This window comes from Denticeps clupeoides, chromosome 17 (assembly GCF_900700375.1).
Source record: "Denticeps clupeoides chromosome 17, fDenClu1.1, whole genome shotgun sequence".
Lineage (NCBI taxonomy): Eukaryota > Metazoa > Chordata > Actinopteri > Clupeiformes > Denticipitidae > Denticeps > Denticeps clupeoides.
Genome location: NC_041723.1, coordinates 15,989,280 through 16,013,798, shown reverse-complemented (window position 1 = coordinate 16,013,798; position 24,519 = coordinate 15,989,280). Strand labels below are relative to the sequence as shown.

The 24,519-nt window shown below is 42.4% G+C and overlaps 5 protein-coding genes, 1 long non-coding RNA gene and 1 pseudogene across 7 annotated transcripts; 4 read left to right on the top strand and 3 right to left on the bottom strand.

Annotated features, from left to right (window-relative positions):
- The first annotated feature begins 43 nt into the window (after positions 1–43).
- Positions 44–9,451, top strand: LOC114766504 (uncharacterized). 2 transcript variants are annotated; one of them, XM_028957267.1, is made up of 13 exons: positions 44–226; positions 1,794–1,863; positions 2,265–2,898; positions 3,525–3,584; positions 3,662–3,714; positions 5,009–5,153; positions 6,247–6,593; positions 6,997–7,225; positions 7,748–7,865; positions 7,945–8,056; positions 8,189–8,300; positions 8,382–8,494; positions 8,580–9,451. In XM_028957267.1, the coding sequence occupies exons 3-13, from the start codon at positions 2,272–2,274 to the stop codon at positions 8,644–8,646; spliced, it is 1,983 nt and encodes a 660-aa protein (XP_028813100.1). In that variant the 5' UTR covers positions 44–226; positions 1,794–1,863; positions 2,265–2,271; the 3' UTR covers positions 8,647–9,451. The 2 variants fall into 2 exon arrangements, with proteins under 2 accessions (XP_028813100.1, XP_028813099.1); XM_028957266.1 differs by lacking the exon at positions 1,794–1,863.
- Positions 725–840, top strand: LOC114767573 (uncharacterized; annotated as a pseudogene).
- A 1,558-nt stretch (positions 9,452–11,009) lies between the features above and the next one.
- Positions 11,010–11,918, top strand: ch25hl1.1 (cholesterol 25-hydroxylase like 1, tandem duplicate 1). The gene is given in 2 exon segments (XM_028958942.1): positions 11,010–11,182; positions 11,184–11,918. Coding segments are annotated over 2 exon segments (852 nt in total). The 5' UTR covers positions 11,010–11,015; the 3' UTR covers positions 11,869–11,918.
- A 3,195-nt stretch (positions 11,919–15,113) lies between these two features.
- Positions 15,114–19,206, bottom strand: kti12 (KTI12 chromatin associated homolog). Its single transcript, XM_028958371.1, has 9 exons — positions 19,027–19,206; positions 17,625–17,676; positions 17,493–17,545; positions 17,332–17,387; positions 17,160–17,239; positions 16,653–16,812; positions 16,484–16,546; positions 16,244–16,312; positions 15,114–15,443 (listed from the first exon to the last, which is right to left on the bottom strand). The coding sequence occupies exons 1-9, from the start codon at positions 19,175–19,177 to the stop codon at positions 15,300–15,302; spliced, it is 828 nt and encodes a 275-aa protein (XP_028814204.1). The 5' UTR covers positions 19,178–19,206; the 3' UTR covers positions 15,114–15,299.
- Positions 19,207–19,218: 12 nt separating this feature from the next.
- On the top strand, positions 19,219–20,302 carry LOC114766979 (uncharacterized). Its single transcript, XR_003742882.1, has 2 exons — positions 19,219–19,294; positions 19,712–20,302. It is a non-coding gene; the product is annotated as an uncharacterized LOC114766979 (long non-coding RNA).
- Positions 19,352–20,243, bottom strand: nmba (neuromedin Ba). The gene is made up of 3 exons (XM_028958372.1): positions 19,961–20,243; positions 19,717–19,877; positions 19,352–19,610 (listed from the first exon to the last, which is right to left on the bottom strand). The coding sequence occupies exons 1-3, from the start codon at positions 20,121–20,123 to the stop codon at positions 19,554–19,556; spliced, it is 381 nt and encodes a 126-aa protein (XP_028814205.1). The 5' UTR covers positions 20,124–20,243; the 3' UTR covers positions 19,352–19,553.
- A 1,383-nt stretch (positions 20,303–21,685) lies between the features above and the next one.
- Positions 21,686–24,495, bottom strand: sec11a (SEC11 homolog A, signal peptidase complex subunit). The gene is made up of 6 exons (XM_028958267.1): positions 24,327–24,495; positions 23,884–23,993; positions 23,658–23,807; positions 23,453–23,572; positions 22,150–22,207; positions 21,686–22,046 (listed from the first exon to the last, which is right to left on the bottom strand). Exons 1-6 carry the CDS (start codon positions 24,375–24,377, stop codon positions 21,996–21,998), a joined length of 540 nt encoding a protein of 179 aa, XP_028814100.1. The 5' UTR covers positions 24,378–24,495; the 3' UTR covers positions 21,686–21,995.
- Positions 24,496–24,519: the final 24 nt, after the last annotated feature.

Sequence of the window (24,519 nt, the reverse complement as noted above, 5' to 3'; positions counted from 1 at the left end):
TGAAGGGTGACGCAGTTCCCCTCCGCACCAGCAGGTGGCGACGAAGCGCCGCGACGCAGAACCTAACGGAGACCTTTGACCAGGCTGTTTGCGTGAGGAGTGCAGTGCGTGATCTGGTCGATTATTAAAAGAAAAACGCCATTTAAAGCGTCGTTTGGGTGTTGGGTTTCTTGACAGCAGGAGAGTAAAGCGGAGGAAACCGCGACAGAGGCAACTTTGGAGTAAAGTGGGTGTTTCCTTCACGATTTTATTATACAATTGTCTTTATGTAATCGTTTTGTGGAGACCGTCCGCTTTTATATCATTTGTTTTATGCGATAAGTTCCATTCAAACAAATGGAATCAAGCGATTCTGTGTTCTGTGGCTTCAGATCCAGTGGGACGTGGGTTGTAAACACGACAAAACTCCACGATTTTTTTTTTTTTGCACCTGTAAATGGTTAAAAGTTTAATTTCATGTTCAGGTGTAACATTATGACCACTGACAGGGGAAGTGAATGCCATGGGTTATTTTCCCGGCCTGTGTTGTCCGAACCGCTGTGGTTCAGGGTTGGGAACATGTTGACAGGTGTCAGAACACACAGAGCGCCACAGTTCGTTGTTAACTGGGTTAACTGTGTCGGGGTTTCCGCCATCGGACGTCCCTGCAGAGCAATATAAAAAGGTGGCCTGGCCCGGACATTTTCTTTAACATCGTGTGGCCGTGGCATCATGTCCTGATGGCATACGTACCTTGTGGGGGAGATACCGTGATGAAGAAGGCGGTTCACCCAGGGTGAGGCTCAGCCCTGCGAATTCCCCAAATGTGGGAGTGGGGGACTGTGTTCATGCTCTACCCTGATTTTGGGGCACCGGACCCGTAATCAGAAGGTTGCCGGTTCAATTCCCGATCCACCAAGCCCACAGTAATTGATTCCCGATCCACTGAGGTGCCACTGAGCAAAGCACCGTCCCCACACACTGCTCCCCGGGCGCCTGTCATGGCTGCCCACTGCTCACCAAGGGTGATGGTTATAAACATTTCGTGGTGTCACTGTGTGCTGTCCTTCACAATGACAATCAATTCACTTTCACTTCATCAAGATGTGCTGTGGCATTTGTGGATATCATACAATGGTAGTAAGTGGGATTTGATCCTGGGTCTTCTGGTTCATACTACTACCACCTGATTGTAGGTTAATGCCAGATTTTGTTTCCAAACTGTGGACTTGCTCAATATTGAGCAAAATATATTTTAAATGTGGCTGATCCATGTTTAGAATAATTGCACCGCGAGACACCCCAAGTTTTAGCAGTTTGCTGTTTGGGTAACTGCGACTTTTGACTGCTAGAAAGTTTCAGTTGAAAGTAATGTGACTGATTGCAGCCCGAAGGAGGGTTGAGGTCTTAAAAAGGTTTTGAGTTTAATTTCAGTAGTCCTGCCTGTACCATGCATGTGAGAAATTGCCCACAATGCTGTTCTTTTCTTAGGAACATAATAACAATAACAGTATTAATTCCAGCAATGAACCCCTGGTCAAGGTCTGAATAAGCAGTTTTTCACCGCGTGGCGGTTTCACAATATTTGGATCCTTTAATGCTCCAGTTTTCTCATGTGTCCTAATATTTAGGATTGGCACTCAGATTATGTGGAACATCATTTAATTTCAATGTATAAAAAAATGTTGCTGCTATTTGAAACACGGTTACCTCTTGGGATGTAAAATGTTTACAAATTTCAATGAAATTCAAAGTAAATTATTATCATAACCCAGACATTCAAAATTCAGTTTAAATATGTTTCTTGACATCAGGAGGGTAACACGGAGGAAACCGCGACAGTTGGGCTGCTGTAAACTGAAGCCGAGGCAACTTTGGAGTAAAGTGGGTGTTTCCTTCACGATTTTCTTGTACAATTGTCTTTATATAACCGTTATGTGGAGAACGTCTGCTTTTATATAATTTCTTTGTGAGAAGTTTCATTCAAACAAATGGAATTTTAAATTTTATGTTCAGGTGTAACATTATGAACACTGACAGGTGAATGCCATGGGTTATTTTTCGAGCTTAATTAAAATATTCATACAATTCACCACATTTTAACTCTTAGTACTGGCCATCATATGTTAAACTTAACAGCACTCGTCTAGTTTTTGGCGGATCGGTATTTGAACCGGCAACCCTCTGATTACCGCTTCCTTAACTGCTAGGCCACCACTGCCCCGCTGCTCCAATTCATGTCAGGGGACCTATAAATCTCTTTAATTGTTTTGTTTTTATTTCAGTCTGCATATGGAAGGGCAAGAAGAGCCTCCACCTCAAGTTGAGAAAGAAAACCAGGCCCACAAAGCCCCTCCAAAGCAACAGTTATGCCGCTTTTACTCCCAGGGAAGATACTGCCAGTTTGGGAAAAGGTGCCGCTTTCTTCATCAGAGGGGAGAAGCCAAACAGGCCCTGGTCACTCTGGAGAACAAGACACCTGGGACGAATGGGAAAGAGGACGAGGGTGCAGAAACGCAGATGGAGGCACCTGGGAGGTCTCAGGACTCCGGGCCTGATAAAAAACGCAACGCTCCTGCTAAGAAAGGCCGACTATGCCGCTACTTCCTGTCTGGCTTCTGTGTTAAGGAGGACCAGTGTCGGTTCCTGCACCCTCAGCGGCTTCCCCCAGTGGAAGATCAGCCAAGCGAGAGGGTGAAGAGCGGTGCCAGCCCCGGCGACCCTCTGTGCAGCCTGGCCCAGGTTCAGCGGGAGGTTAAGCTGGCCGAGATTACGGAGGAGCTGTCCCGGCAGCTGCGCGACACGGAGATCCAGCAGCTGTTGAAGCGCTTCCCTGAAGACAGGCTGATCGTGCAGGAGAGGGAGGACGGCCAGTTCACCTACTACAGGATCACGGTCCAGTCCACTGACCCGGACTGGGTAAAAGTCCCCTTTTTAGAGCTTGTGAACATTCAGAAATCGCCAGTAATACCTTGCTAAATAACAATTATATGGAGATTAAACAATGGCCCACAGTAATTGGGTCATTAGTTAATGCCTTGTTTTGCTTCTTGCATATTCTACTGGTTCTCATTTGAATGCGTATTATGCAGGACTGTTGACTATTAGCTCAAAGTGAATGAATGAGCTGTTTAATAGCTGTGCATGAACGTAAAGTGTCCAGAAGAGCTTCTACTCATCATTATAGGTGCAGTGATTAGATTATAAAACAGAATTGTGATAATAGTCTAGTGGCTAACACAGTCGCCTATGAAACAAAAGTCCCAGGTTCAAACCCCACTTACTGTCCCTGTAACTACTGATTGTAAGTCGCTCTGGATAATGGCGTCTGATAAAATGCTATAAATGTAAATGTGATACATCATAATATTTTGTCTTCTGGATAAAGACAAAATAGCTACGTGCATTTGATGGCCGTCAAATATTATACACAATTGTTAAGAGAGGGGTGAGGGATGTGTATTCAGGATCTCATCTCTAATTTATTTAAAACTTTGAAATGCAATACTACATGTTCATATGTTCCATGTTTTTGCTTTTGACAGCCTTTCGATTTGAAAGACTTGGATGTGTTGATTAGCTTCCCTGAGAAATATCCTCAAGAGGTACAACCATTCTTGAAGCCTTAAATTGATTAGCCGGTAGCATGTCATTATACACTCTGGTGCTTTTTTTTTTTAAGGTCTTTACAGTGGAAATCCCAGAAGACCAAGATCTGCCTGCTGTAATGGGAAGGTGAGATAATGCTGCTGTTATTCCTGTACTGTGTCCTTGGGACTTGGTGTGTTGTATTTGGCCCAAACCCAGTATCACCCTGAGCCCTACTACGTAATCCTGTCTCTCCATTTTGTGTGTTCCTGCCCAGGCTAGGGTATCTTGTTTTGTTCAGATGGTCCTCCAAATGCAGGCTCCAGACAGAGATAAGAAAATTCCCAGAATGCCTGAATCCCACATTCATGGCTACAGATGTAGGGTAATGGTAGACCTTCATAAATAAGCATGCAGCAAAAGGTAAAATTTAGCAAAATGTCTTAGATTGCATTAAATCAAGTTACATTCATTTAACTCACACTTTAATCCAAAAACGTTCACATGATTAATAACAGTTAACATGGAACAGGAACGCACCCAACCGGGTTTTAATACTTGTCTGGTCTGGTTAAACATTCTACACGCATATGCATGCTAGTAAATAAACGGCATGAATAATATATGCACTGATATCTTCGTTTTTTTAGAATTTGCAGCTTCCTCTTTTGTGGAAACCGGGTCCAAATGGCTTTTTGATTGTTAAAGATTGCCAACCCTTGGTCTTGACCATCTTTATGTAGAGCAGATCCAACATAGTGCCATGAGGAACTTTGTTGTACCACAGTGACCAGTATGAGCGAATGTGAGAACGACACGCCAGCTCCCCATTCACACCTGGCACCTCGCAACATGACACAAAGGAGAGGGAGAATTAAGGAAATTTCACGTAGGGTGTCCTCAATTTTGTTGTCAGCAGTTTAGACATTTATGTTTATGAGTCATTTTGAGGGGACAGCGAATTTACACAAATTTATACCAGCTGTACATTGACTACTTTTACATCCTATCAAAGTGTCATATCTTCAGTAAAGATATAATAAAATATTTTTTAAATGTGGGGGGTGTACTGACTGCTGCATTCTGGGCCACCTGTAAGGCTCAAAGCTGAGAGACTTCTGCTGAGAACAAAGGCTCTCAAAGCAAAATTGCATTAAAAAAGACATTTGCCTGTAATAGTAACAAGTGTAAACGGTTAAGTGGTTCAGCAGCATGCTAAACACACTGGCTGTACAAGCCCACTTAAACAAGACTCCTCATAGGAATACACAAATGAATCAATAATCTTAAAACAGTTTATTAGCCCTTTTGACATTCTCTGGCATTCTGGTCTCAACCAGGAGACCTTTGCTGTTGCCTTTGATAATGGCAGGAGAACATCTGTAATGAGGAAATAAGACACGTGCAACAGATAAAAGGACCAGATTTGTTGTGTATTTAGACACGTGCAGCTGGCATCACAGGAGTGGCTGCAGGCCAAGCATGCCACCAACCAGCTGATGGGTAAACTGGAGCTGCTTTTCAGACCTTTCCTCCGCTGGCTGGACCGCAGCATGGAGAGAATGTTTACTGAGGGCGCCAGGCAGGTGAGAATGAACACACACACACACACACACACATACACACTGCACACCGGTGGATCCACCATTTGAACCTTGGCCCTGAACTATAATGCTTGAATTATAATTGCCTGTCATACATTAATAATTCTGCGAGCCATCGTGCATCAGGGTGGAATTTCACTGAAGTGATCATTTCAATTACATAATGTTGCCAACTATAAAGGCTGATTAGTGGTTATGTGTTAAATCACAGCCTATTTTTTTTCCCACAGTTGCAGCTTTATTTTCTTTAGCTAATTAGGGTATTCCCTAAGGAGGATTATCCGGGTTAATGCATAGTTTCCATTATCCAATAATTACTGAACTTTGTCTGGGAAAACTATTGATTATTTGTAATGAAGTCTATTGAAATGTATAAGAAACAATTGTGAATTGCTCTGTTAATACTGCCTGTGGTATTTGAATTGTGTGAAAATCATGTAAAAACCTATTTTTGTCTGTCTGCTTGCCCATTTGTGGAATGAAAAAATGTTTCATTCACACAAGTGAGATAAGACATGGATATCATTGTGTAATTGAAAATACCCTGTTGTGCACCTTTAGGTGAATAAAAACGGAATTTAGGAAAAAATTAAACAGATTTCATAAATGGCAGGATTGCATTCTAATTAATGATTTCAGCTGATGTCATGACTTTTCATGCCTTTTTGCATGCCCCACATATTTTATGGACACATGCAAACTTATTTATTTCGTACTCATTTTACCCACTATATATACAATCACCTCATGTATAACTGAATAGCTGTTAAGTAGTAAAAGTTATGGTAAAATATAGTTTGTTTACTAGATCCAGTTTTGATGAAATTATTGCTTTGTTTGACACTGTTGATTATGTGAACATCAAAGTTGGCAAAAACTGATGCATGTCCCATGTTTAAATAAGACGGACTACAGCAGGGCTCTGTATGAATAAACGTAACTACACAGACATACCACACACAAGACGAGCTATTTAAGCTATTTCCATACAGGATTGTGTCTGCTTTGTATAGAGCCTATGAACAAGCCTAAATTTAGTTTAAGACTTCACACTACCTCTGGTTTGTTTCTGCAGCTGAAGAAAGACATCGATTTGGAAAAGGCTGGCATTCAATTTGTCTCGTACCAGCAGCTCCAGGAGACAATATGCAAGGATTTGGGCTCCTCTGCTCCTTCTGAGACCTGTTTCAGCCCTGGACAAGAGACAGATAGAGGAGACTTGGAGGTGGAGGAGGAAAAGCAAAAGCCAAACCTAGATGTGGAGGAAGAGTCAGATTCAGAGGAAGGCAGTCAGAAGGTGGAGAACATCAGAACCAGTGAGCGGCGCAGGGGCACCGAAGTCAAGCTGTTGGGGCTGCGGCTTGGGGAGGGCACTGGCACCGTGGTGGCCAAATCCATCACAGTGTCACTACAGTGCAGCAGGTGAGAAGTGCCTGTGGTTCCGCAACATGCTTCCAATCCCAATCCTCAATTAATGAGATTCTTGGATCATGAAAATCCCAACAGTGCCCAACGCCTAGAATAGAAAAAGTCCAGAGCAGGGGATCTGTAGAGGCTAGAGTGCTGCTTAGATGTCAAAAAGCATAAATCAGGTTTGATGATAAAATATTGTTAAATTCATATAAAAGTAGATGATTAGTAAGAAAATCTTCCAAGAATCATAAGGATTTGTCTGGGCAAATACTATAAATACTTAAAAAAAAAAAGTATTATTATATAACATGGCAATTTGCAGTTATTTGAAATGAATGTCCATGTTAATGGCAGGGGCAGAGGCCAGATTATCTTATTTGAAATTATGTTATAAAACAAAATCTCTCATCAGGTGTAAGGTGACCTCTGACCTCCACCTAAGTGGGCGGCTGGCTTGCACGGCTCAGTGTGAGAAATGCAGCATGGGCATCAGTGCGGCATTCAGGCCTAGCATGCTGCACCACTTCAGTGACGTGCTGGGGTACCTGGACCTGAGCGGTGTTGTGCCCGTGGACCTGGTGCTTCAGGACTCTGAGCTGCTGGTGGGATGCCTTAACTGCTCCAGAGAGGACACTCTGCAGGTTGGAAACTTATCAATTTTCATTTGAATTACTACAAATCAGACATGGAAATTGTGTGTCGTGTACTGAGCGGACTGTTCTGGAACGGAGTGATGCCCAACATTCCATTGCGCTGCCAGTAACCCCATATTAGCTCAGCCCAAAAATATTGGGGGGACAAGGAGCTCTAGCAGTCCTGCCTGTGGCTAATAGGGTGGTAGGTGGTAGACCCAGGTTCGAACCCCACTTACTACCATTGTGTCCCTGAGCAAGACTCTTAACCCTAAATTGCTCCAGGGGGGGACTGTCCCTGTAACTACTGATTGTAAGTCACTCTGGATAACAATAGCTTGATACAAATAGAAATGAGATAAATGAGAGTTCACTTAAACACATAAATGGTTTAACCTGCTTCAAGAATTGTTGCCCTATGAATCCTGGATTCAATCCAGCTCCCTTTTTGGGATTTTTTGGAATTTCAGTTTAAAATGAACTAATTGGGATCAAAATGATAAGCTCTGTTCTTTTTACTCCGTCTTGCAGAGTTTGTCTTATGGGCAAAACAAAGAGACGAATTGCCCACACTGCCACAGCCGACTGAGTGTCCTTGTCGAGAGCACGCGGTTCCAGTTCATCCAGCCACAGTCCAAGAGCCACACAGGTTAAATCAGTCCCTTTGCCTCACGTTCATGAAGCCGCTTTGACTGCCTGCAGTGACCGTGTTCACCCTGCGATTATAGGTGGATCCGCACTCTATCAGCAGCGTGAGCGGAACCCTGCAATCCAAGGGGGGAAACCTCTGCCTGATAAAGGGACCTGCAAGCATTTCAGACAGAGTCATCGCTGGCTGAGGTGCAGTATTCCGATTTTTTTTGTGTCTTTCTAGTACGGCAGAAATCGCTTTACATGGTGTCTAGTAAGTAATTTATAGGATGAAGTACACTGCCTCCACTATGATTTAATTTCACAGACATCTGCTTTCAGGTTCCCGTGCTGTGGCAAGGCGTACCCTTGTGACATGTGTCACGACGAGGACCAGGACCACCCTATGGAGCTGGCCAGCAGAATGATTTGTGGGTACTGCGCCAAAGAGCAGGTGAGGCGCTGGCATAGGATCCGCTCTATCGCCCTCGGCCCGGGGCCGTGCTGTTAACACAACGCATGGTCTCTGTCACAGGCGTACAGCTCAGGTAAACCCTGCGTTAGCTGTGGGAGCTTCATGACCAGAAATCATCACAGCAGCCACTGGGAGGGAGGACAGGGCTGCAGGAACAAAGTCAAAATGAGCAGGTAAATTCTCTGGTTAATAAAATGCTTTAAACGGAAACTCGATTAAAGAGGAAGTATATAAACAGACCTTCTTTCTTTTTGGCAGGAATGACCGACAGAAGTATGCAAACTCAAATAAAACGGTTTCGAGGAAGACAAATAATGAGAAGTAATACATCAAGGCCTTGTGTGGATATAAACTCGATCACCAGACTCAGATTTTTTTCTAAATGTAATACACTTCAGGCTGTATTTTCCCAGTGCACGTTTGGTAATGTCACAACATTTTGTGTCACCTGGAGTATGAGAAATAAATCAATATGGACATGAAAAGTGTTCTACGTCTTGGAGAGGAGGAACTGCTCTTTCTGTTTGAGTGAAATTGTTTCTCCCAACATGTAATTTTATTTGGGTTTTTTTTCTTACTAAAAAGGGAATAGCCAATAGGGATGACTTGCAGTTCTTCAAGATCATTTATACCCCTTCCTCTCAATAATCCACTCTCGACAGGGGCAGTGCAAGGTCCCGCCTTCCTTCCTCTTCCATTTCCTGACGCTCCTTATACCCAGAGTACATGGGGGGCGTCAGCAGGTACCAAGAACTCTGCTATAGATGTCTTGTGACCACGGCCACTACCAAGACGAACCTGCAGATAGATGATCAGTGGTTTAATTCAAGCATGTTGGGTGAATTAGTTAGTGTGACATTAGCAAGCTGATCTCCATGCACTATGTCTTGGACGGCGCTGGGAACGTACCATCTGTGCAATAAGTGCAGCCTTCACTGATTCAGAAACAAGTTATATTTTTAATCACGTAATGATTTGTACCAATCTTTATAAATTGCCTTCATGTTTCAGTTTGAAACTTTCAGTTTGATTAGTACTCTACATAAATATGAACCAAAGAGGTTATGAACTCCTGTTTTGCAGGTTTGAATGTAGTAAAGCAGACCTTCAAATAAAGTGAACTAAATAAATATTGTTCTGAAAAAAGTGTGTTAATGTTTCCCTACACAATTTTCCCTTCGGCTGGTAAACAGTTCTTATATCTCACATTCAAGTTTTCAGTGTTCTTTAATGTGATTGAAGCAGTTCCTCAGTTCAGAAAACGGCAACTATAAGGAATGCAAATTAGTCATAAATATTGTACATAAAAACATACACTGATTTAACATGGTTATTGTGTAAGCTCTCAGATGCATATTTGGGGGTGGGTGGGTTCCTGTTTTTGTAGAATTGTTCTTACTGTGCCCTGGGATTACAAGGCATTTGCAGTAACACGCCTCCACGTGAACAAGCTAACAGAAAGTCTTAGCTTATAGTCAAATAAAATCTATACACATAAGCACCCAACGTGTCATTGGAATTAAGATTGTAACTGGAATTTCAATTAGAAACGGTTCAACCAGAAAACACCCTAATCGCCTCTGCCAAGTATTGTAGTAAGCATGAGATCGAGCCAGGAAGTGCCCCTGCTCCCTCCAAACTCATCCATTCATCCACAACAATACCTCATTACAGGCATTCTTATGGAATTGTTCCTCTTAGCAGATAATAAGGCACATAATCAGGGCTCTACCAAACCTTCCTGGACCTTTATTTGTGCACTGGGGTACAGTCAAACCCCGTTCTGAACCCTATTTTTATGTAAGTTTCAGCAGGGTCCGAGCTTTTGAACAGAGCATTTTCTAAATCTATACTCTAGGTTGTAGTACAAAAATATTATTCAAAATTTGGATTAACCAGTTTCCTTATGTTTGGATCCATAATAATAATAGAATAGCTGGAAGGGAAGATACTTTACATTTACAGCATTTACCAGAAGCCCTTATCCAGAGCGACTTACAATCAGTAGTTACAGGGACAGTCCCCCCCTGGAGACACTCAGGGTTAAGTGTCTTGCTCAGGGTAGTAAGTGGGACTTGAACCTGGGTCTTCTGGTTCATAGACGAGTGTGTTCCCCACTAGGCTACTACCACATTATATTTTATATTAAGTGGCAAAGGTGGCAAACCATGAAAATACTTTTGAATAACTGAGCTCTTCAGAACAACCCATTTTTTAAACAAATCTTAGCTACTGCAGACTGCATGATTTTACACTAGAATTCAGCAATTAAGAGGTGTGTTTCAAGTAGTGCACAACACTTCTTCCACTTCTTTGATCAATTTTACTCCAGATAAATCCAGATATTTATAATATTTAATTATACCTGGGCTCAAATTCATAGTCAACAAGGGCTATTTGACTGCAGAATTAAGCCACTGTTTTTCCTTTTTGGTAGAGCCAGACATGAAGAAACTTTAAATCCTCTATGCTGTACTTTGGAACAATCAACAGAAGAAAATGTGGGGGTGTTTGGAAGTTTTGACCCTAATATCAGGATTTCATTGGATTTCGGTAACACTGCGTAATATGAATCGACTACTGTCCAGTCAAGAAATGCACCTTGGCCTTGACAGCAGTCCAAGTCTGGGTCAGCGCTATAAAAATGAGATGTTTCTTAGCACTCAGCATTTTGTGGCCCCCAGGGAAACCAGGATGTGGAACAGCAGTGAAGCTTCGCTGCAGCTTCCCGTCAGCGGGCAGTCGGAGAGGGTCCTCCAGCCAATGTGGGACCACCTGGTCTTCCACTACTACCCGCTGGTCTCCTCACCTTTCTTCCCAGTCCTCCTCAGCTTTGCCAGCTACTTGGTCTTTAGTGCTCCTGGGAGAAAACATGCCGGCCTTTCACAACTACAAGATACAAGGTGAGCGGCATCCCACCATGCCGATGATGCTGAAGAGCCTGGGGATGGCCATATACAACCATGTTGTCTTTGTGACACCGGGGGTGTTGCTGCTTCACATCCTCGTGCCTGCTCCTAATCTGCCTGCATTGGCCCCAACTGTCTGGGAGGTCTTCAGTGGCAGCGTGGGCTTGCTGCTGATCTTCGACACGCAGTACTTCTTCTGGCACATGATTCACCACAAGAATGTCCATCTTTACAAGTGGGTTCATGCCATTCACCACGAGTATGTCTCACCTTTCTCCTGGTCCACCCAGCACCTGAGCATCTTTGAGCTGGTCACTTTGGGATTCTGGAGCCATCTGGACCCAATCCTGTTCAAAAGTCACCCCTTAACCACATGGATCCTCACCATCTTCAGCATCTGGATGTCTGTGGAGAATCACATTGGCTACAACTTGCCCTGGACCCTCAACTACCTGGTGCCATTTGGTCTGTTAGGTGGAGCGCCGGCTCATGACATTCATCACCAAAAGCCCAGCAGGAACTTTGCACCATTCTTCACGCACTGGGACAGAATTTTGGGCACTGCCACAACACTGGAACAGACTGAAAAAATGAGCAACAGCGAGAAAAAGACAAAGCTGAAATGGAGCAATATGTAAATGATCCTCTCGTGCCATTCATAGTGTCTGTGTAAATAAAATATGCTATTTAATATTAAATATTTTTAATATGGTGGGTTTTCCTTAAACACACACATCATACTGAATGAACACAATTAAAAGTTTTCAAAATTAAGAAATAAAAAAAAAAAAGTACTTTCAGAAACACACACACAAAAACTGTATACAAAACGCAGCCAGTGGGTGGCAGTATTCCACCAGGGATTATGAGCCAGTTCGACTGACTGTGCAAACTGTTTCTTCCAACACAAAACAGTGTTACCACATTTTACATAACAGTGTGTAATAGAAAATAGGCTCAGGTCTGTCATTAATCACCGAATTAGTTCATTAAGCAGCCTGCTGCGCTCAATCTGGAATCAGCATTGTAGTTGACTCCGAAATCCAATTGTGTTGTGGGACAGGATACGGGTTTCCTTACCAGGGACGGCGCTATCCTTTCTATAAGGTGCTTTATTTATAAGATTTTGTGCCATCATTGGCATATGCCTTGAGAGGCTCAACGTAATATAACCATATTCCATTTTAATGCAGGCCTTAATGTCAATATGACATTAAGGCCTGCATTAAATCTGATCCCCATTGTTGTTTCCACCTGTGTGCAGGTAGGTATCCTGGAAGAATAATACTGCAGATCACAACAGTAAATTCAGACATTTTCCAGCGCTGAAATGCACCGGTCCACATCTAAACAACAGCCACTCACCGCCAACGCTCTCGAAGCGAATTAGTCGTGATGGCGGCCCAGCATGCTCGGCAAGCGCAGGTGTGGAGCTCACTGCGAGCGGAAAGCCGAGTCACGACAACAGCATTACGCCATCAGCAACTGCAAGGTAATGACAATGACACGGCTCTATTATGACGTTGTGAACATTGTAAGCATTAATCTAAACACTTATGACATGTCAGCACTGCTTTTTTAGATTTTACATATATATTGGCAGTACTGAGGTGGAGATATGCTTTGGCTTTAGACCACTAACTAATCACATGTATAGATTCCCTGAATTTTGTTAAGTAGAACCTTCAAAACCTCCCAGAGGTCTGTAAAGAAGTCTCACCTGTTTGTACTATTTTTTCGTTTTACATTACACAGTTCTGTTTTATCTCTTTTGGGTTGCTGCTGTTTAAGATTTAGACAGCAAACACACATAGGCAGATACACACAGAGAACAGATACATAGTGTAAATAGCACTTCTTAAATTAAGAATAATCTTTCTCATCACATTCCCTCAGTCTGCAATTTTTGCCTGGCCTTCTGACGCCCTTTAGCGGCTGCTGTCATCACTTTTTTCATGTTTTGTTATGTTACAGTCTTATTCCACAATGAATTAAATTCATTCACACAATTCAACACACAACCCATAATGCCAAGTCGAAAAAATCTATACTTGAGGTTTTGGCAAATTTATGAGAAATCACATGTACATTAGTATTCTCAGCCTTTGCTCAATACATTGTTGATGCACCTTTGGCAGCATTACACCCTCAAGTCTTTTTGAATATGATGCCATAATCTTGGCACACCGATCCATGGCCAGTTCGACCCATTCCTCTTTGCAGCACCTCTCAAACTCCATCAGGTTGGAAGAGTCTGTGCACAGACATTTTAAGATCTCGCCAGAGATGTTCAATCCAATTCAAGTCTGGGCTCTGAATGGGCCACTCAAGGACATTCAGAGTTGGCCCAGTGAAGCACCAGTAAGGAGTGTCTTCCGTCTGGCCACTCTACCATACAGGCCTGATTGGTGAATGGCTGTAGAGATGGTTGTCCTTCTAGAAGGTTCTCCTCTTTCCTCAGAGGACTTCTGGAGCTCTGACAGAGTGGCCATTGGATTCTTGGTCATCCCATGACTAAGGCCCTTCTCACCTGGGCGTTCAGTTTAGGTGGCTGGCTCTAGGAAGAGTCCTGGAAGTTGTGAACTTCTCCCACTTACGGATGATGGAGGCCACTGCACTCATTGGGCCCTTCAAAGCAGCAGAACGTTTTCTGTAACCTTCCCCAGATTTGGTCCTGTCTCTACAGACAATTCCTTTTACTTCATGCTTGGTTTTCTGCTCTGACATAAACTGTCAATTGTGCACCTTATATATACAGGTGAGTGTTGGACTCAACTTAAGCTGCAGAAACATCTCACGGATGATCAGGGGAAACACGATGCACCTGAGCTTAATTTTGAGCTTCATGGCAAAGGCTGTGAACTCTCATGTACATGTGATTTCTAGTTTATTTTTATTAAATTTGCCAAAACCTCAAGTAAGCTTTGAATTTGTCATTATGGGTGTTGTGTAGAATTTTTTGGAATAAGGCTGGAACATAATGTGATGCAGTGTGAAGATATACTTTTTGATATTTTAAAACACACTGCTCAAAAAAGGGAACTCAAAATGAGGACATCCCAGATCTGAATTAATTAAATATTGCTATTGAATACTTCTTTACACAGTTGGATGACAATCACACATCAGTGGATTCAGGTCTGTACATAGCAGGGCCAGTCCACAGCATCAATGCCTTCATCTTGCAAGGAACTGCTGGCACACTCCAGCCACATGAGGTCTAGCATTGTCTTGCATTAGGAGGAAGCCATGGCCAACCGCACCAGCATATGGTCTCACAAAGGGTCTGAGGATCTTTTCTCTGAACCTAATGGCAGTCAGGCTACCTCTGGCAAGCACATGGAGGGCTGTGTGCACAATATTGTATAGGTGAAATAAGTCTTTCTGGTCCTTTTTATGCCTTTCAACCACTTCCTTAATGCAGATTGGGAAAGAATTAAGACAGGTAAAAGAATAATGACAGAGAAGAGATGCATAAATAAATGTTATCACTATTATCCTCCTGCCTTTAGAGATATAACTTGCCTAGAGCATCTGATTGCAACCTTCCAACATAAACGTCATGCTTCTTAATTCCCCCCACAAAGTGGACTTGGTCCATCAGGGGACTTTGTGCTGATTAAGCTGGTGATATGAGAGGGCTGACAGTCCCATGTGAATGAGCTTCACATTGACACCCTCGGTCAGAGATCAGCCAGAGCATGTCCCCATCAGAAAACTTGTCACATCACACTGACTAATCACACCTTTTACAAAAGGAACAAAAAGCTTGTACTTCCTTGAAATGGTTGTTATATTTTAAGCAAAACCAGTCATGGCCTGAAGACTTTAAGGCATGCCTAAGATGACTAATGGAATATTGGTAACAGGAAATTAACAAATATTTAGAAGGACAATTTTATTCATTTGATAAAATGATATACACGGTACGTCATCCAACATTAAACTAAAATAGGCAAAATGAATAACACAAAAACACAAGTTTTGAATGGTAATCCTCACCAATAAACAGCAGAGAGAAATGTGAGAGCTGTAAGACAATTAAATTAAAATGGTAATTTAGATTTAATCAGTGCATGCTCTTGTTAAGATACTGTACAAACATATTTGCTATTTGTCCAATGTTCTCAGTCGGGTGCATTTTTGTGTAACTGATGAACTGGCGACGAAGCTTCCTCAGCTCTGCCATATTCAGATCTCTGGTGGCCTCTATGTATGACACGGTGTTAAGGACAAAACATCGATATTGGATAAAAACCCAAAATTATAGAGGATATTAAAGGGTTAGTCATTCATTTGATGCCAAACTTACCATATAATTAGAAATATTATCCTAAATAAGGTGTTTATTCCATGAAAATACCAACTGCTAAGATTATGACGCTAAGCTTTCAGATGGTCTAGCAATTCAGTTTGCTACATCACATAAAGGGAGTGCAGATTATCTTCTAATGCTACTTTGCACTGACACGCTCAAAGTCTTGCGTTAGGGGAACAACAAAGCAGCTCTTTAAACTGTCTCTGGGTCTTCTGCACCAAAGGCCACACAGCCTGGGCCGTGGCTCTTCATGACTTGCACGTTTGAAGAGAAAACGGGCCCAGCCGGCTGCCCAGATCAAGACGAAATGATATTAAACACATTTGTGCAAACATTCCACGGCATTATAAACCAACAGCTTTGTGTGGATGCAAGGGAAGGGGGTAAAAGGATTATTACACTTTCAAGTAAAATGAAGGGATTTCCTTGAATCGGGGATTAAAAATAACCTATATCAACCAGTCATATTAAAAATATAAAACAAACAAAAAAAAACCTAACCAAAAGAACCATAAAGATGGTTTAGGTATAGCAAACAACTAAAAAAAAAAAATGTACTTAACAGTGAAGAAAGACATTCATCGTTCCAGGATGGGTAAAACAGAAATACCAGTATAAATCCACAGCATAAGCAAGAAGTAAAAACAGCCACCTAGCCAAAAGGTTGCACAGACATGCTGGATGAAAAAGGATATCTTTTCTGTAGCTCCAGGAACTGCAATGAGATCTCCAGGGACTCCCGTCTTCTGTGAGTCAAACACGGCCTAGGGGAACGAAAGCAGCTAAATCAAGAATACGCTTTCTCTTGTTGTAAATATCATTTCCAACAGAATGTAAAGGAGCTTGACTTGGCACATCCACTGATACTGCCTCGCTCCTGTAGCCAGCACCTTGTGGAAAGTGTCTACACACACAATGTTAAAAAAAAAACATACCATCAAAACTTCCTGGGTGACTTTGTCAAGCTCATACAGGAAGTTGGAGGATGACAGAGGTTGCTGGAGAGAGAAGGAAAAAAAAAAAGAAAATGAGCATGTTAAAGGGTGCTCCTCAGTCAAAAGTTTATGAATCAGTAGAATAGTAGTACATAAGGGGGCTACTTGCACTTTGAGTGGACTGGTTAGGAGGTGGGGCTTTTCGTTTAAAAAGCGCATCAGAAATGGCCTCAAATGGAAGTGCATCATCTTTCTGAAGAGTGAAAAGCGGACTATCCCATCTGTTCCTAGAGTCCGGAGCTTCAAATCTCAGAATGAGGGCATCAATTCTGAAGAAATGTTTTTTTAAATTTTTTTTTATTTGAATGAGCAGAAACTGAAATGCTCTAATGCATGCATAGAAATGTGCACCCAAACATGATCTGAATGGTGAGCTTCAGTGGTTTCACAACACTTACAATTCCAATTGTGTAAAACAATAATCTTATAGATTTTCAGACCACTTCAGAATGCTAGCCAGTGACGGAGTTGGGTTTAAGAAGCTTACAACATCTCAGTATGATTTCTGTGCTCCTTTCACATTTAACACTGTTTGAGGACACAGCAAAAACATGCGCCGGATTCGTAGTATAAGAAGAAGGGAACGGTGACGGCGGAATTTTACAGCTCTACTTGCATTTCTTGTGTATACTGAGCCCCGGCGTCCCTGCTCTTGTTCCACGTCGAGCTTTCTTCAGGTGACGTCAAGCAGTAAACCTGGGTGAGTCATTGCAGTACAAACAACCAACTTGTGTCACTTATTTTAATTAACTGAGGGAAACAGACCCGCTACGGCTTATTACACATACCAGGCAGTGAGGCGTTTGTGCGTGTTTGATGAGACAAAAGAGTTCATATCTGTACCCTGAAAATGAAATTAAACATAACAGGTTGGCTGGATTTCCCCAATAACCCTCAACAGAACATAGGAAGAATATTATTAGAATGGTTGTAAAATGCCAATATTTACCTTTGATGTAATTCATTGAATCCAGAATAACTATGTCATCTTTGTTGACTCTCCTGGAACATGAACGGTAGATTATGTTTTGCTGACGCCTTCAAATGGAAGCATGCTGAGTAAAGTGTGTAGAAAACTCGCCTCTCTACTTCAGCTTTCTGGGCACCTCTCAGGTTCTTCTCACTCTGGGAATCTGCACCGTGCATGTGCGCACACACACACACACACACACATGTTAGTAAAGCATGCACAAGCTCCCAGGGATTTAGCGCACACGTTTGTTCAGATCAGCAACGGCTTTACTTAAGGGGGTCCCACTGAAAAATGTGGTGCCCCAATATGAAACTTAAGGTGACTGAACATTTTAGCATTTACAATACTTTAATATTTCAGTTGTCCTGTTTTTTTTTTTTTTTTACATATATATATAACTTCAAATATAGTCTAAACACTTGGAAGCAGTTCAGAAATTGTACACACTCTAAAACATTTAGATTTACAGCATTTATCAGACGCCCTTACGCCCCCAGAGCGACTTACAATCAGTAGTTACAGGGACAGTCCCCCCCTGGAGACACTGGGTTAAGTGTCTTGCTCAGGGACACAATGGTAGTAAATGGGATTTGAACCTGGGTCTTCAGGTTCATAGGCGAGTGTGTTACCCAATAGGCTACTACCACCCAGTACAAATAACACAGTATGTGGCAATGTTAATGCCACATCAAAATCAGTGAAAAAGGAAACCTGTCTGTGCTCATACTGATTGAAATCTTAGCGGTAGGCAGGGTGGTAGTAGCCCAGTGGGCGAGACCATCGCCTATGAACAAAAGACCCAGGTTCAAATCCCACTTACATTGTGTGCCTGAGCAAGACACTGAACCCTGAGTGTCTCCAGAGGGGGACTGTCCCTGTAACTACTGATTGTAAAGCACTCTGAATAAGGGTGTCTGATAAATACTGTAAATGCAATAAAAAAGCAAGTGGGAAAGTGAGTTGATATGACCCAACATGAAAGTGTCTTCTGCATCGCGCATCACCTTGGTGTGTGGGGACGGTGCTTGACTTGTTCAGGATGTAAAGCCACAACCTTCTGATTACGGGTCCACGTCCACTAGGCCACCACTCGTGGTTCCCCTGCCTTTAGGGTGTTTTGAACAGCGGCTTGTACACATTCAGACTATAGCCATGTCGTTGGTCATTTAGTGAATATTAAGACGCAGTGGACGTGCTCTACGTGTGTGACCAGGTTGCTGTGGTCAGTGACCAGTTCCTGCTGACCACTGTCCCTGTAACTACTGATCGTAAGCTGCTCTGGATAAGGGCGTCTGATAAATGCTGTAAATGTAAGAAGGGGGAACGCGGCGGGAGTTTTATGCCCATGTTCGTGCCCGGTGGGGGAAACTTGGTGCGAGTTAACCCCCTTGTTCGTGCCCCGGTTAGAAGGTGGAACGCGGAGCGAGTTTTATGCCCATGTTCGTGCCCGGTGAGAAGGTGGAACGCGGCGCGAGTTTTATGCCCATGTTCGTGCCCGGTGGCTCTTCACCTGCGTACACCGAGTTCTTGGCGGCGCCCGACTCCGCGTCTCCGACCAGGTGCACCTTCCTCTGCGAACTCTGGACGAATCGGTCCCGCAGCTCCTGCGCCCTGCTGCTCTTCCCGCTGCACGGGAAGCCGCACATGACGACCAGCGGCATGTTTCGGCGCCGCCGGAACCGGAACCGGAAGTGGTAGAGGAGGCGGGCAGAGGAGGCGGAGCGACAGCGGACGATTTTAAACGACGGGTCTGCGTGGTTTTAATAAGGAGGACAAAGGTAATTCCAAATAAATATATAACTTTAATGGAAATGTAGTCAAATTACATTCTCTATCTAGCAAAAAAAAGGACAGTATACAGCATACAAATAAAAGTACACAATTTGTTTTATTCGGCTACTCGAGGAGTTGACAGTAGCAAATAACATCAAACTGGTCACGAAATAAGATGAATTTGTTGAGCCTCACACATTAAATTAAGCTGGCTGTGTAAACACAAGGACGTGGCACTGATGCGGCTTTAAATCCTGCTCCAAGTCACTTGGTGCTTCTGCCCGTGTAGCCGCGCAGGAGTCTGAGGAACAAGTCCGCGTCCTGTTCGATAGGAGATGGCGGGATATTAATATTAATGGTTAATAACAACAGCAAGAACAAGGTAGATAAAGTGTAAATACTAGTTGTTGTTCTTTTACTAGCCCACCTGTTCGGGACTCTGCGCGTCTCGGAGCTGCGCCTGCAGCGCGGTCCTCAGCACCTCCTCGGCGATCAGCTCCCGCAGGTCGGGGTCGGTGTCGGGGTCCGCGTCCGCCCCCAGCCCGTCCGCCGCGTCCTCCACGATGCTCTTTTTCCCCATAAAGTGCCCTTTTTGGGGTGAAAGGGTTCAAGTCGCCGTTCAAGTCCAGTTCAGAACTCAAACGATGAAGAAAAAGAATCGACACGCTTACCTGTCGCCCACAGATTCCCTCTCGGATTTAGTTTGATTTTTGAGATTTTGTTCCTTAGTTCGGTCAGATCTAAACTTACTGAAGAAGTCGAGGTCAGGTACGTGCACATCAAAGTGAAGAGGAATCCCAGCTTGCAGATCCTGTTCACCGTCCCCATCGCCATCTCTCCAGAATGCTTGCAGAGTTTCTTCTGCCTCCCAGCTCTCTCTGGCTGAATTTATATCCTCACAACTGGGTGGGCATCGCACCAAAATGTGATGAGGTCATTGCCAGTCTTCTTCAATGTTCTTTCCTCTGGAATGGTCATGCAGGAAACTAAAAATGAATTGACTTTTGCATCAACCACATGTCAACTTTTATATACATTATCTGCAACAATTTGGGATTATATATATATATATATATATATATATATATATATATATATAGAGAGAGAGAGAGAGAGAGCATGTATGCTGATGTGTCTTAATTAGAAATATATTTATAGACAGAGGGTTCAGCTTCTTTTGTCTTCAGTATGAAGTAGTCACCTTAACCACCAGTAATAATCTGGATCTCCAGGTGTGTCCTTCGTATCAGGACTGAAAGACATGGCTATTTACGTTTATGCCATTTATCCAGAGTGACCTGGGTGTCCAGACTCCTTGCTGACATCCAAGTTCAGCTTGAGGATCTCCCCTGAATTTTTTCATGTCATCATATCCAGGGACATACTGGCGAATAGTTTTCCCAGTACATTTACGGCAATGACCAGACACCCTTATCCAGAGCGCCTTAAAACCAGTAGTTACAGGGACAGTCCCCCTGGAGACACCCTTGCTCAGGGACACAATGGTAGTAAGTGGGGTTTGAACCTGAACCTATTTGAAGTGTTGAGACAAGTTGGATCCATGGAGGCACCACCATACAATGTCCAACATTTAAAGGATCTGCTACTGATGACTTTACATTTACGGCATTTGGCAGACGCCCTTATCCAGAGCGACTTACAACGTGCATTCAAGTTACCATCGATGAAGAGATCAATTCCGGTTCACTAGGACCCCAACTATGAATATAATCATTTTATCCAGTTTTGAGATTACTAAGGACTGAACCAGTTGTTGGGTGGCCTGGGTTGTCCCTGTGGTTTTATCCCATCACCCCTGGTGAGCAGTGGGCAGCCATGACAGGCGCCCGGGGAGCAGTGTGTGGGCCACTTCCTCAACCGGTAGGCCACCACTGCCCGACTATAGTCCCACTTGCTGAGTCTATTTTTTTACAGTATATTTTCCATATATTGGAGGGGTTGGTAGTAGCCTAGTGGGTATCACAGTCACCAATAAAACAAAGTAAAAATCAAAGTGACAGGTTCAAACCCAAATTACTACAATGGTATTCCTGAGCAAGACACTTAACCCCAAGTGTGTGGATAAGTCAGTCTACAATATGCCATAAATGTAAATTTATTGCACAATTTGTGCACTACAAATAAACATACAGTATTTGGTGCAGCCTGTTTTCCACTCTTTTCACAAACACTTGCCTTCTGTGGGTGGTCATGCTTACAGAGGTAAGAAATTAGCCTACATTGTCTAAACTGGCTGGTCAAGGTGGCCCAAGTAGATAAACGTCCAGTTTCAAAAGAAACAATTAGCAATCAGGCATTTATTAAAATACAGCTGAATAAGGAAACCAAAAAAATATTGCCCAGGTCTCATAAAAAAATCAAAAATACTCAAGGAAGTGGATGAGGAAACTTGTTTATTTATAATCCATACAAAATTTGGAATTATTCAAGATGTTGTTGTGACCAAGAGCAAGGATGAAGTGTACCAGATCAAAGAAAAAAAAAGTTACAAAATTTAGCCCAAGTGAAAACAAAATGTACAGTGTGTATTTCATTCATTTGTCCATTAATTTGTTTAACTGTTATGAGAATGAATGAAACAAACGAGAAAAAAAAAAAACAAAACAAAAAAAACAGCTTTATTAAATACACCTTACAAAAATCCAGACGGCAGGATGTGTGATGTCATAACTGGGGGGGCAGTCCTCACTCTCGATGAACCAACACAAAGAGGCCCAGCAAACACAGAACAGCATACTGCAATATTAAAGTACCAAACACACAGAAAGAGAGAGACAGGAAATAGTTAACACACATCATTCACAAGCATACAAATGGAGATTTTGTGGCCGAATCCTACCTTGAACTTAGGGTAATCGTTCATCAGAATTGTGACGATCCCAATGTAAGGCACAAACCTGGAAAAATGGTGACTCAAGTTTAGAACCATATGTTTCAATGCAGAATCTACAACGAAGCAATAATACGATCAATTTAGCTTGTGCCATGCCTGTGATAGAACTGCATGTAGCACTTGTGGAAGAGTGGAACACATTGCCTCAGAACATCATGAGGCGTCGCTGTCAAGCTGTCATTGCGGCAAATGGTGGAAATACCCGCTACTGACAGTCAATTTTTGTTAATGGGGCAATCCCTGTTATTGTCAATTTTTGGGGTAATAAATACTAAATAAATAATAACTAATGAAATGGTGTTTCCTCTCATACATTATTAGTAATATCAAAGGGAACGTTTACTTATTTCATTAAAATTCAGAGCAAATAGTAAAAGCACTCATGTAAATAACAATATCCCTGACTTATTGTGAGTTTAATGAATTCTAATTTACAATCTCAATTGTCAACAAAACAATATTCCCATAAATGAAACCAATTTATTGAAATTGGTTTCAACGCTTTTCAGAAACATACATTTTAGCGTGCATGTATTCTGGGTAAGAAGACAAGCAAACTTTATGGAAAGATTAAAAAAAAAAAAATAATCCAATGAATTGCCACTACATTGAACCCTCAATATGCCACCTTCAGGTGTTTTACCATAGCGTCACACTGCACAGTCTTTAATACGTTGTGTGTGACATAAAATGCAACAGATAAATAATGATTCAAATTATTTAAGACAATAAACGAAAATCATTATATGTGCTGTGATAGAATGTTTTGGTCATCCCACTCACAGGGTTCATTTTTAGGAAAGAATTTCAATGACTTTTCCATAACTCTAAGGCAAATTTTCAAAAAGTCAAATCTACCAAAATGTTGTTAAAGTAAACTTATAACATCCCTGAAAATCTTAACTTTAACAACAGTGTTTCTTCATCCAAGTTCACGCAGCCTGCGTCATCGTAAAATGGCCATCAGGTTCGGGCATCAGATCATCAGCTGTATGTACGCAGCACAACGTGATGACGTTCACTACGTTAAACCAGTAAACATACTACAGACCTAGTTTTATATGTTGTTCTTGTAAACATTTCTCTTTTCCAGAACTTTATATTTGTTTATATCAAATTCCAAAACTTTTCCAGGTTTTTAATGACTATAGTAACCCTGAACTGAATGCTGCTGAAAATGTTTCTCAGGCGTATTGGCTACATTGGCTTTCCGGAAGGTAGTGTTTGGAGCATGCAAAGAAAACCTTACCCTCGAGCTCGGCCCACTACATCTTTCTTTTCCAGCCAGTGCTGTCCTTGCTTATACAAGCCTCTGTCATCCACAGCATTGTTGTCTCCCTTGGTTAAGAATTTAATGTCTCCATTGTCTCTAAAGTAAGAAACAAGACAGATACATGTCCATCCACAACGATCACAAGTATTAAAGAGAATTTTGTTTTACAAACTCAACTCACTTCTCGTGTATTTTTAACACTCGATGAACAATGGGGATTTCTCTTCCCTCGATTCTGAAGACCACAATTTCTCCAACTCTAATCGGGTCCTCCACTCGATTAGTCAGAAACAGAAGATCTCCTCTGTGAAACGCAGGCTCCATGCTTCCACTGGAAAAAACATGCAGCACAATTACGACTCCAGTAGCATGCCGTTCTTGTTACGAAAGGTTTAACGAACCCTCACCTGAGCACCACAACAATAGGACTCTCACTCCCAGTCACAACCATCAGACCTTTCCAGATCATCAAGGCTGAAGACACGATCATACCAAAATTCAGCACTTGGTAGTACAGCTGCAAAAAGAGAAAACCGCGTGCAAATAAACGAATGAACAACTTGTTTGATCACTATAGATAGATGGTAATAACTCAACAGATCAGACATTCAACGAAATAAAGTGGGATACCTGCCCATCAAAGACATATGGTTACAGTGTGTTCGACAATAAAAATAGTGTAATAGTTTGGAGCTACGTGGACGGAAGACGAGGCATTTACGCGTCGTTTACAGCGGCGTGCATAAGAAAAGCGAGAGAAAAGGAGAGCAGCAAGCAAGAATGACGCGTGTTAACGGTTCCTGTCGATGCTATGCTGCTAGCTAGCTGCCATCTGGCAACGTTTACGTACCTGCCGCTTATTCATTCGTCGAACATCGTCAAGAAAGTCAAAAGACAACATTCTGCAACGGTGTGTTTTTGGTATATACAAGAAATTAAGATAATAAAACGCACTATGACATTAATTTAGACACCGAGTTCCCTGAAACCCTAGCTTTCCGGTGTCCTCAACTCCGGAAGCCCCGCCTCTTTTGAAAAAACTT

Excerpts from the sequence above, each read along its gene's own strand:
- LOC114766504 (XM_028957266.1), top strand. The coding sequence starts at position 2,272 with ATGGAAGGGCAAGAAGAGCCTCCACCTCAAGTTGAGAAAGAAAACCAG. Across the intron at positions 5,154-6,246 it reads TTACTGAGGGCGCCAGGCAG|CTGAAGAAAGACATCGATTT; the intron begins GTGAGAATGAAC and ends TTGTTTCTGCAG. Across the intron at positions 7,226-7,747 it reads CCAGAGAGGACACTCTGCAG|AGTTTGTCTTATGGGCAAAA; the intron begins GTTGGAAACTTA and ends TCCGTCTTGCAG.
- kti12 (XM_028958371.1), bottom strand. The coding sequence starts at position 19,177 with ATGCCGCTGGTCGTCATGTGCGGCTTCCCGTGCAGCGGGAAGAGCAGC. Across the intron at positions 16,547-16,652 it reads CTAACCAGTCCACTCAAAGT|CAACCTCTGTCATCCTCCAA; the intron begins GCAAGTAGCCCC and ends TTCTCTCTCCAG. Across the intron at positions 15,444-16,243 it reads TTCCTGGAGCTACAGAAAAG|ATAGAGGCCACCAGAGATCT; the intron begins ATATCCTTTTTC and ends ACCGTGTCATAC.
- nmba (XM_028958372.1), bottom strand. The coding sequence starts at position 20,123 with ATGGCGATGGGGACGGTGAACAGGATCTGCAAGCTGGGATTCCTCTTC. Across the intron at positions 19,878-19,960 it reads AGGGAATCTGTGGGCGACAG|GGCACTTTATGGGGAAAAAG; the intron begins GTAAGCGTGTCG and ends CACCCCAAAAAG. Across the intron at positions 19,611-19,716 it reads ACGCGCAGAGTCCCGAACAG|GACGCGGACTTGTTCCTCAG; the intron begins GTGGGCTAGTAA and ends CCTATCGAACAG.
- sec11a (XM_028958267.1), bottom strand. The coding sequence starts at position 24,377 with ATGTTGTCTTTTGACTTTCTTGACGATGTTCGACGAATGAATAAGCGG. Across the intron at positions 23,573-23,657 it reads GTGTTAAAAATACACGAGAA|AGACAATGGAGACATTAAAT; the intron begins GTGAGTTGAGTT and ends TTCTTACTTTAG. Across the intron at positions 22,208-23,452 it reads GTAGTGGGCCGAGCTCGAGG|GTTTGTGCCTTACATTGGGA; the intron begins GTAAGGTTTTCT and ends CCATTTTTCCAG.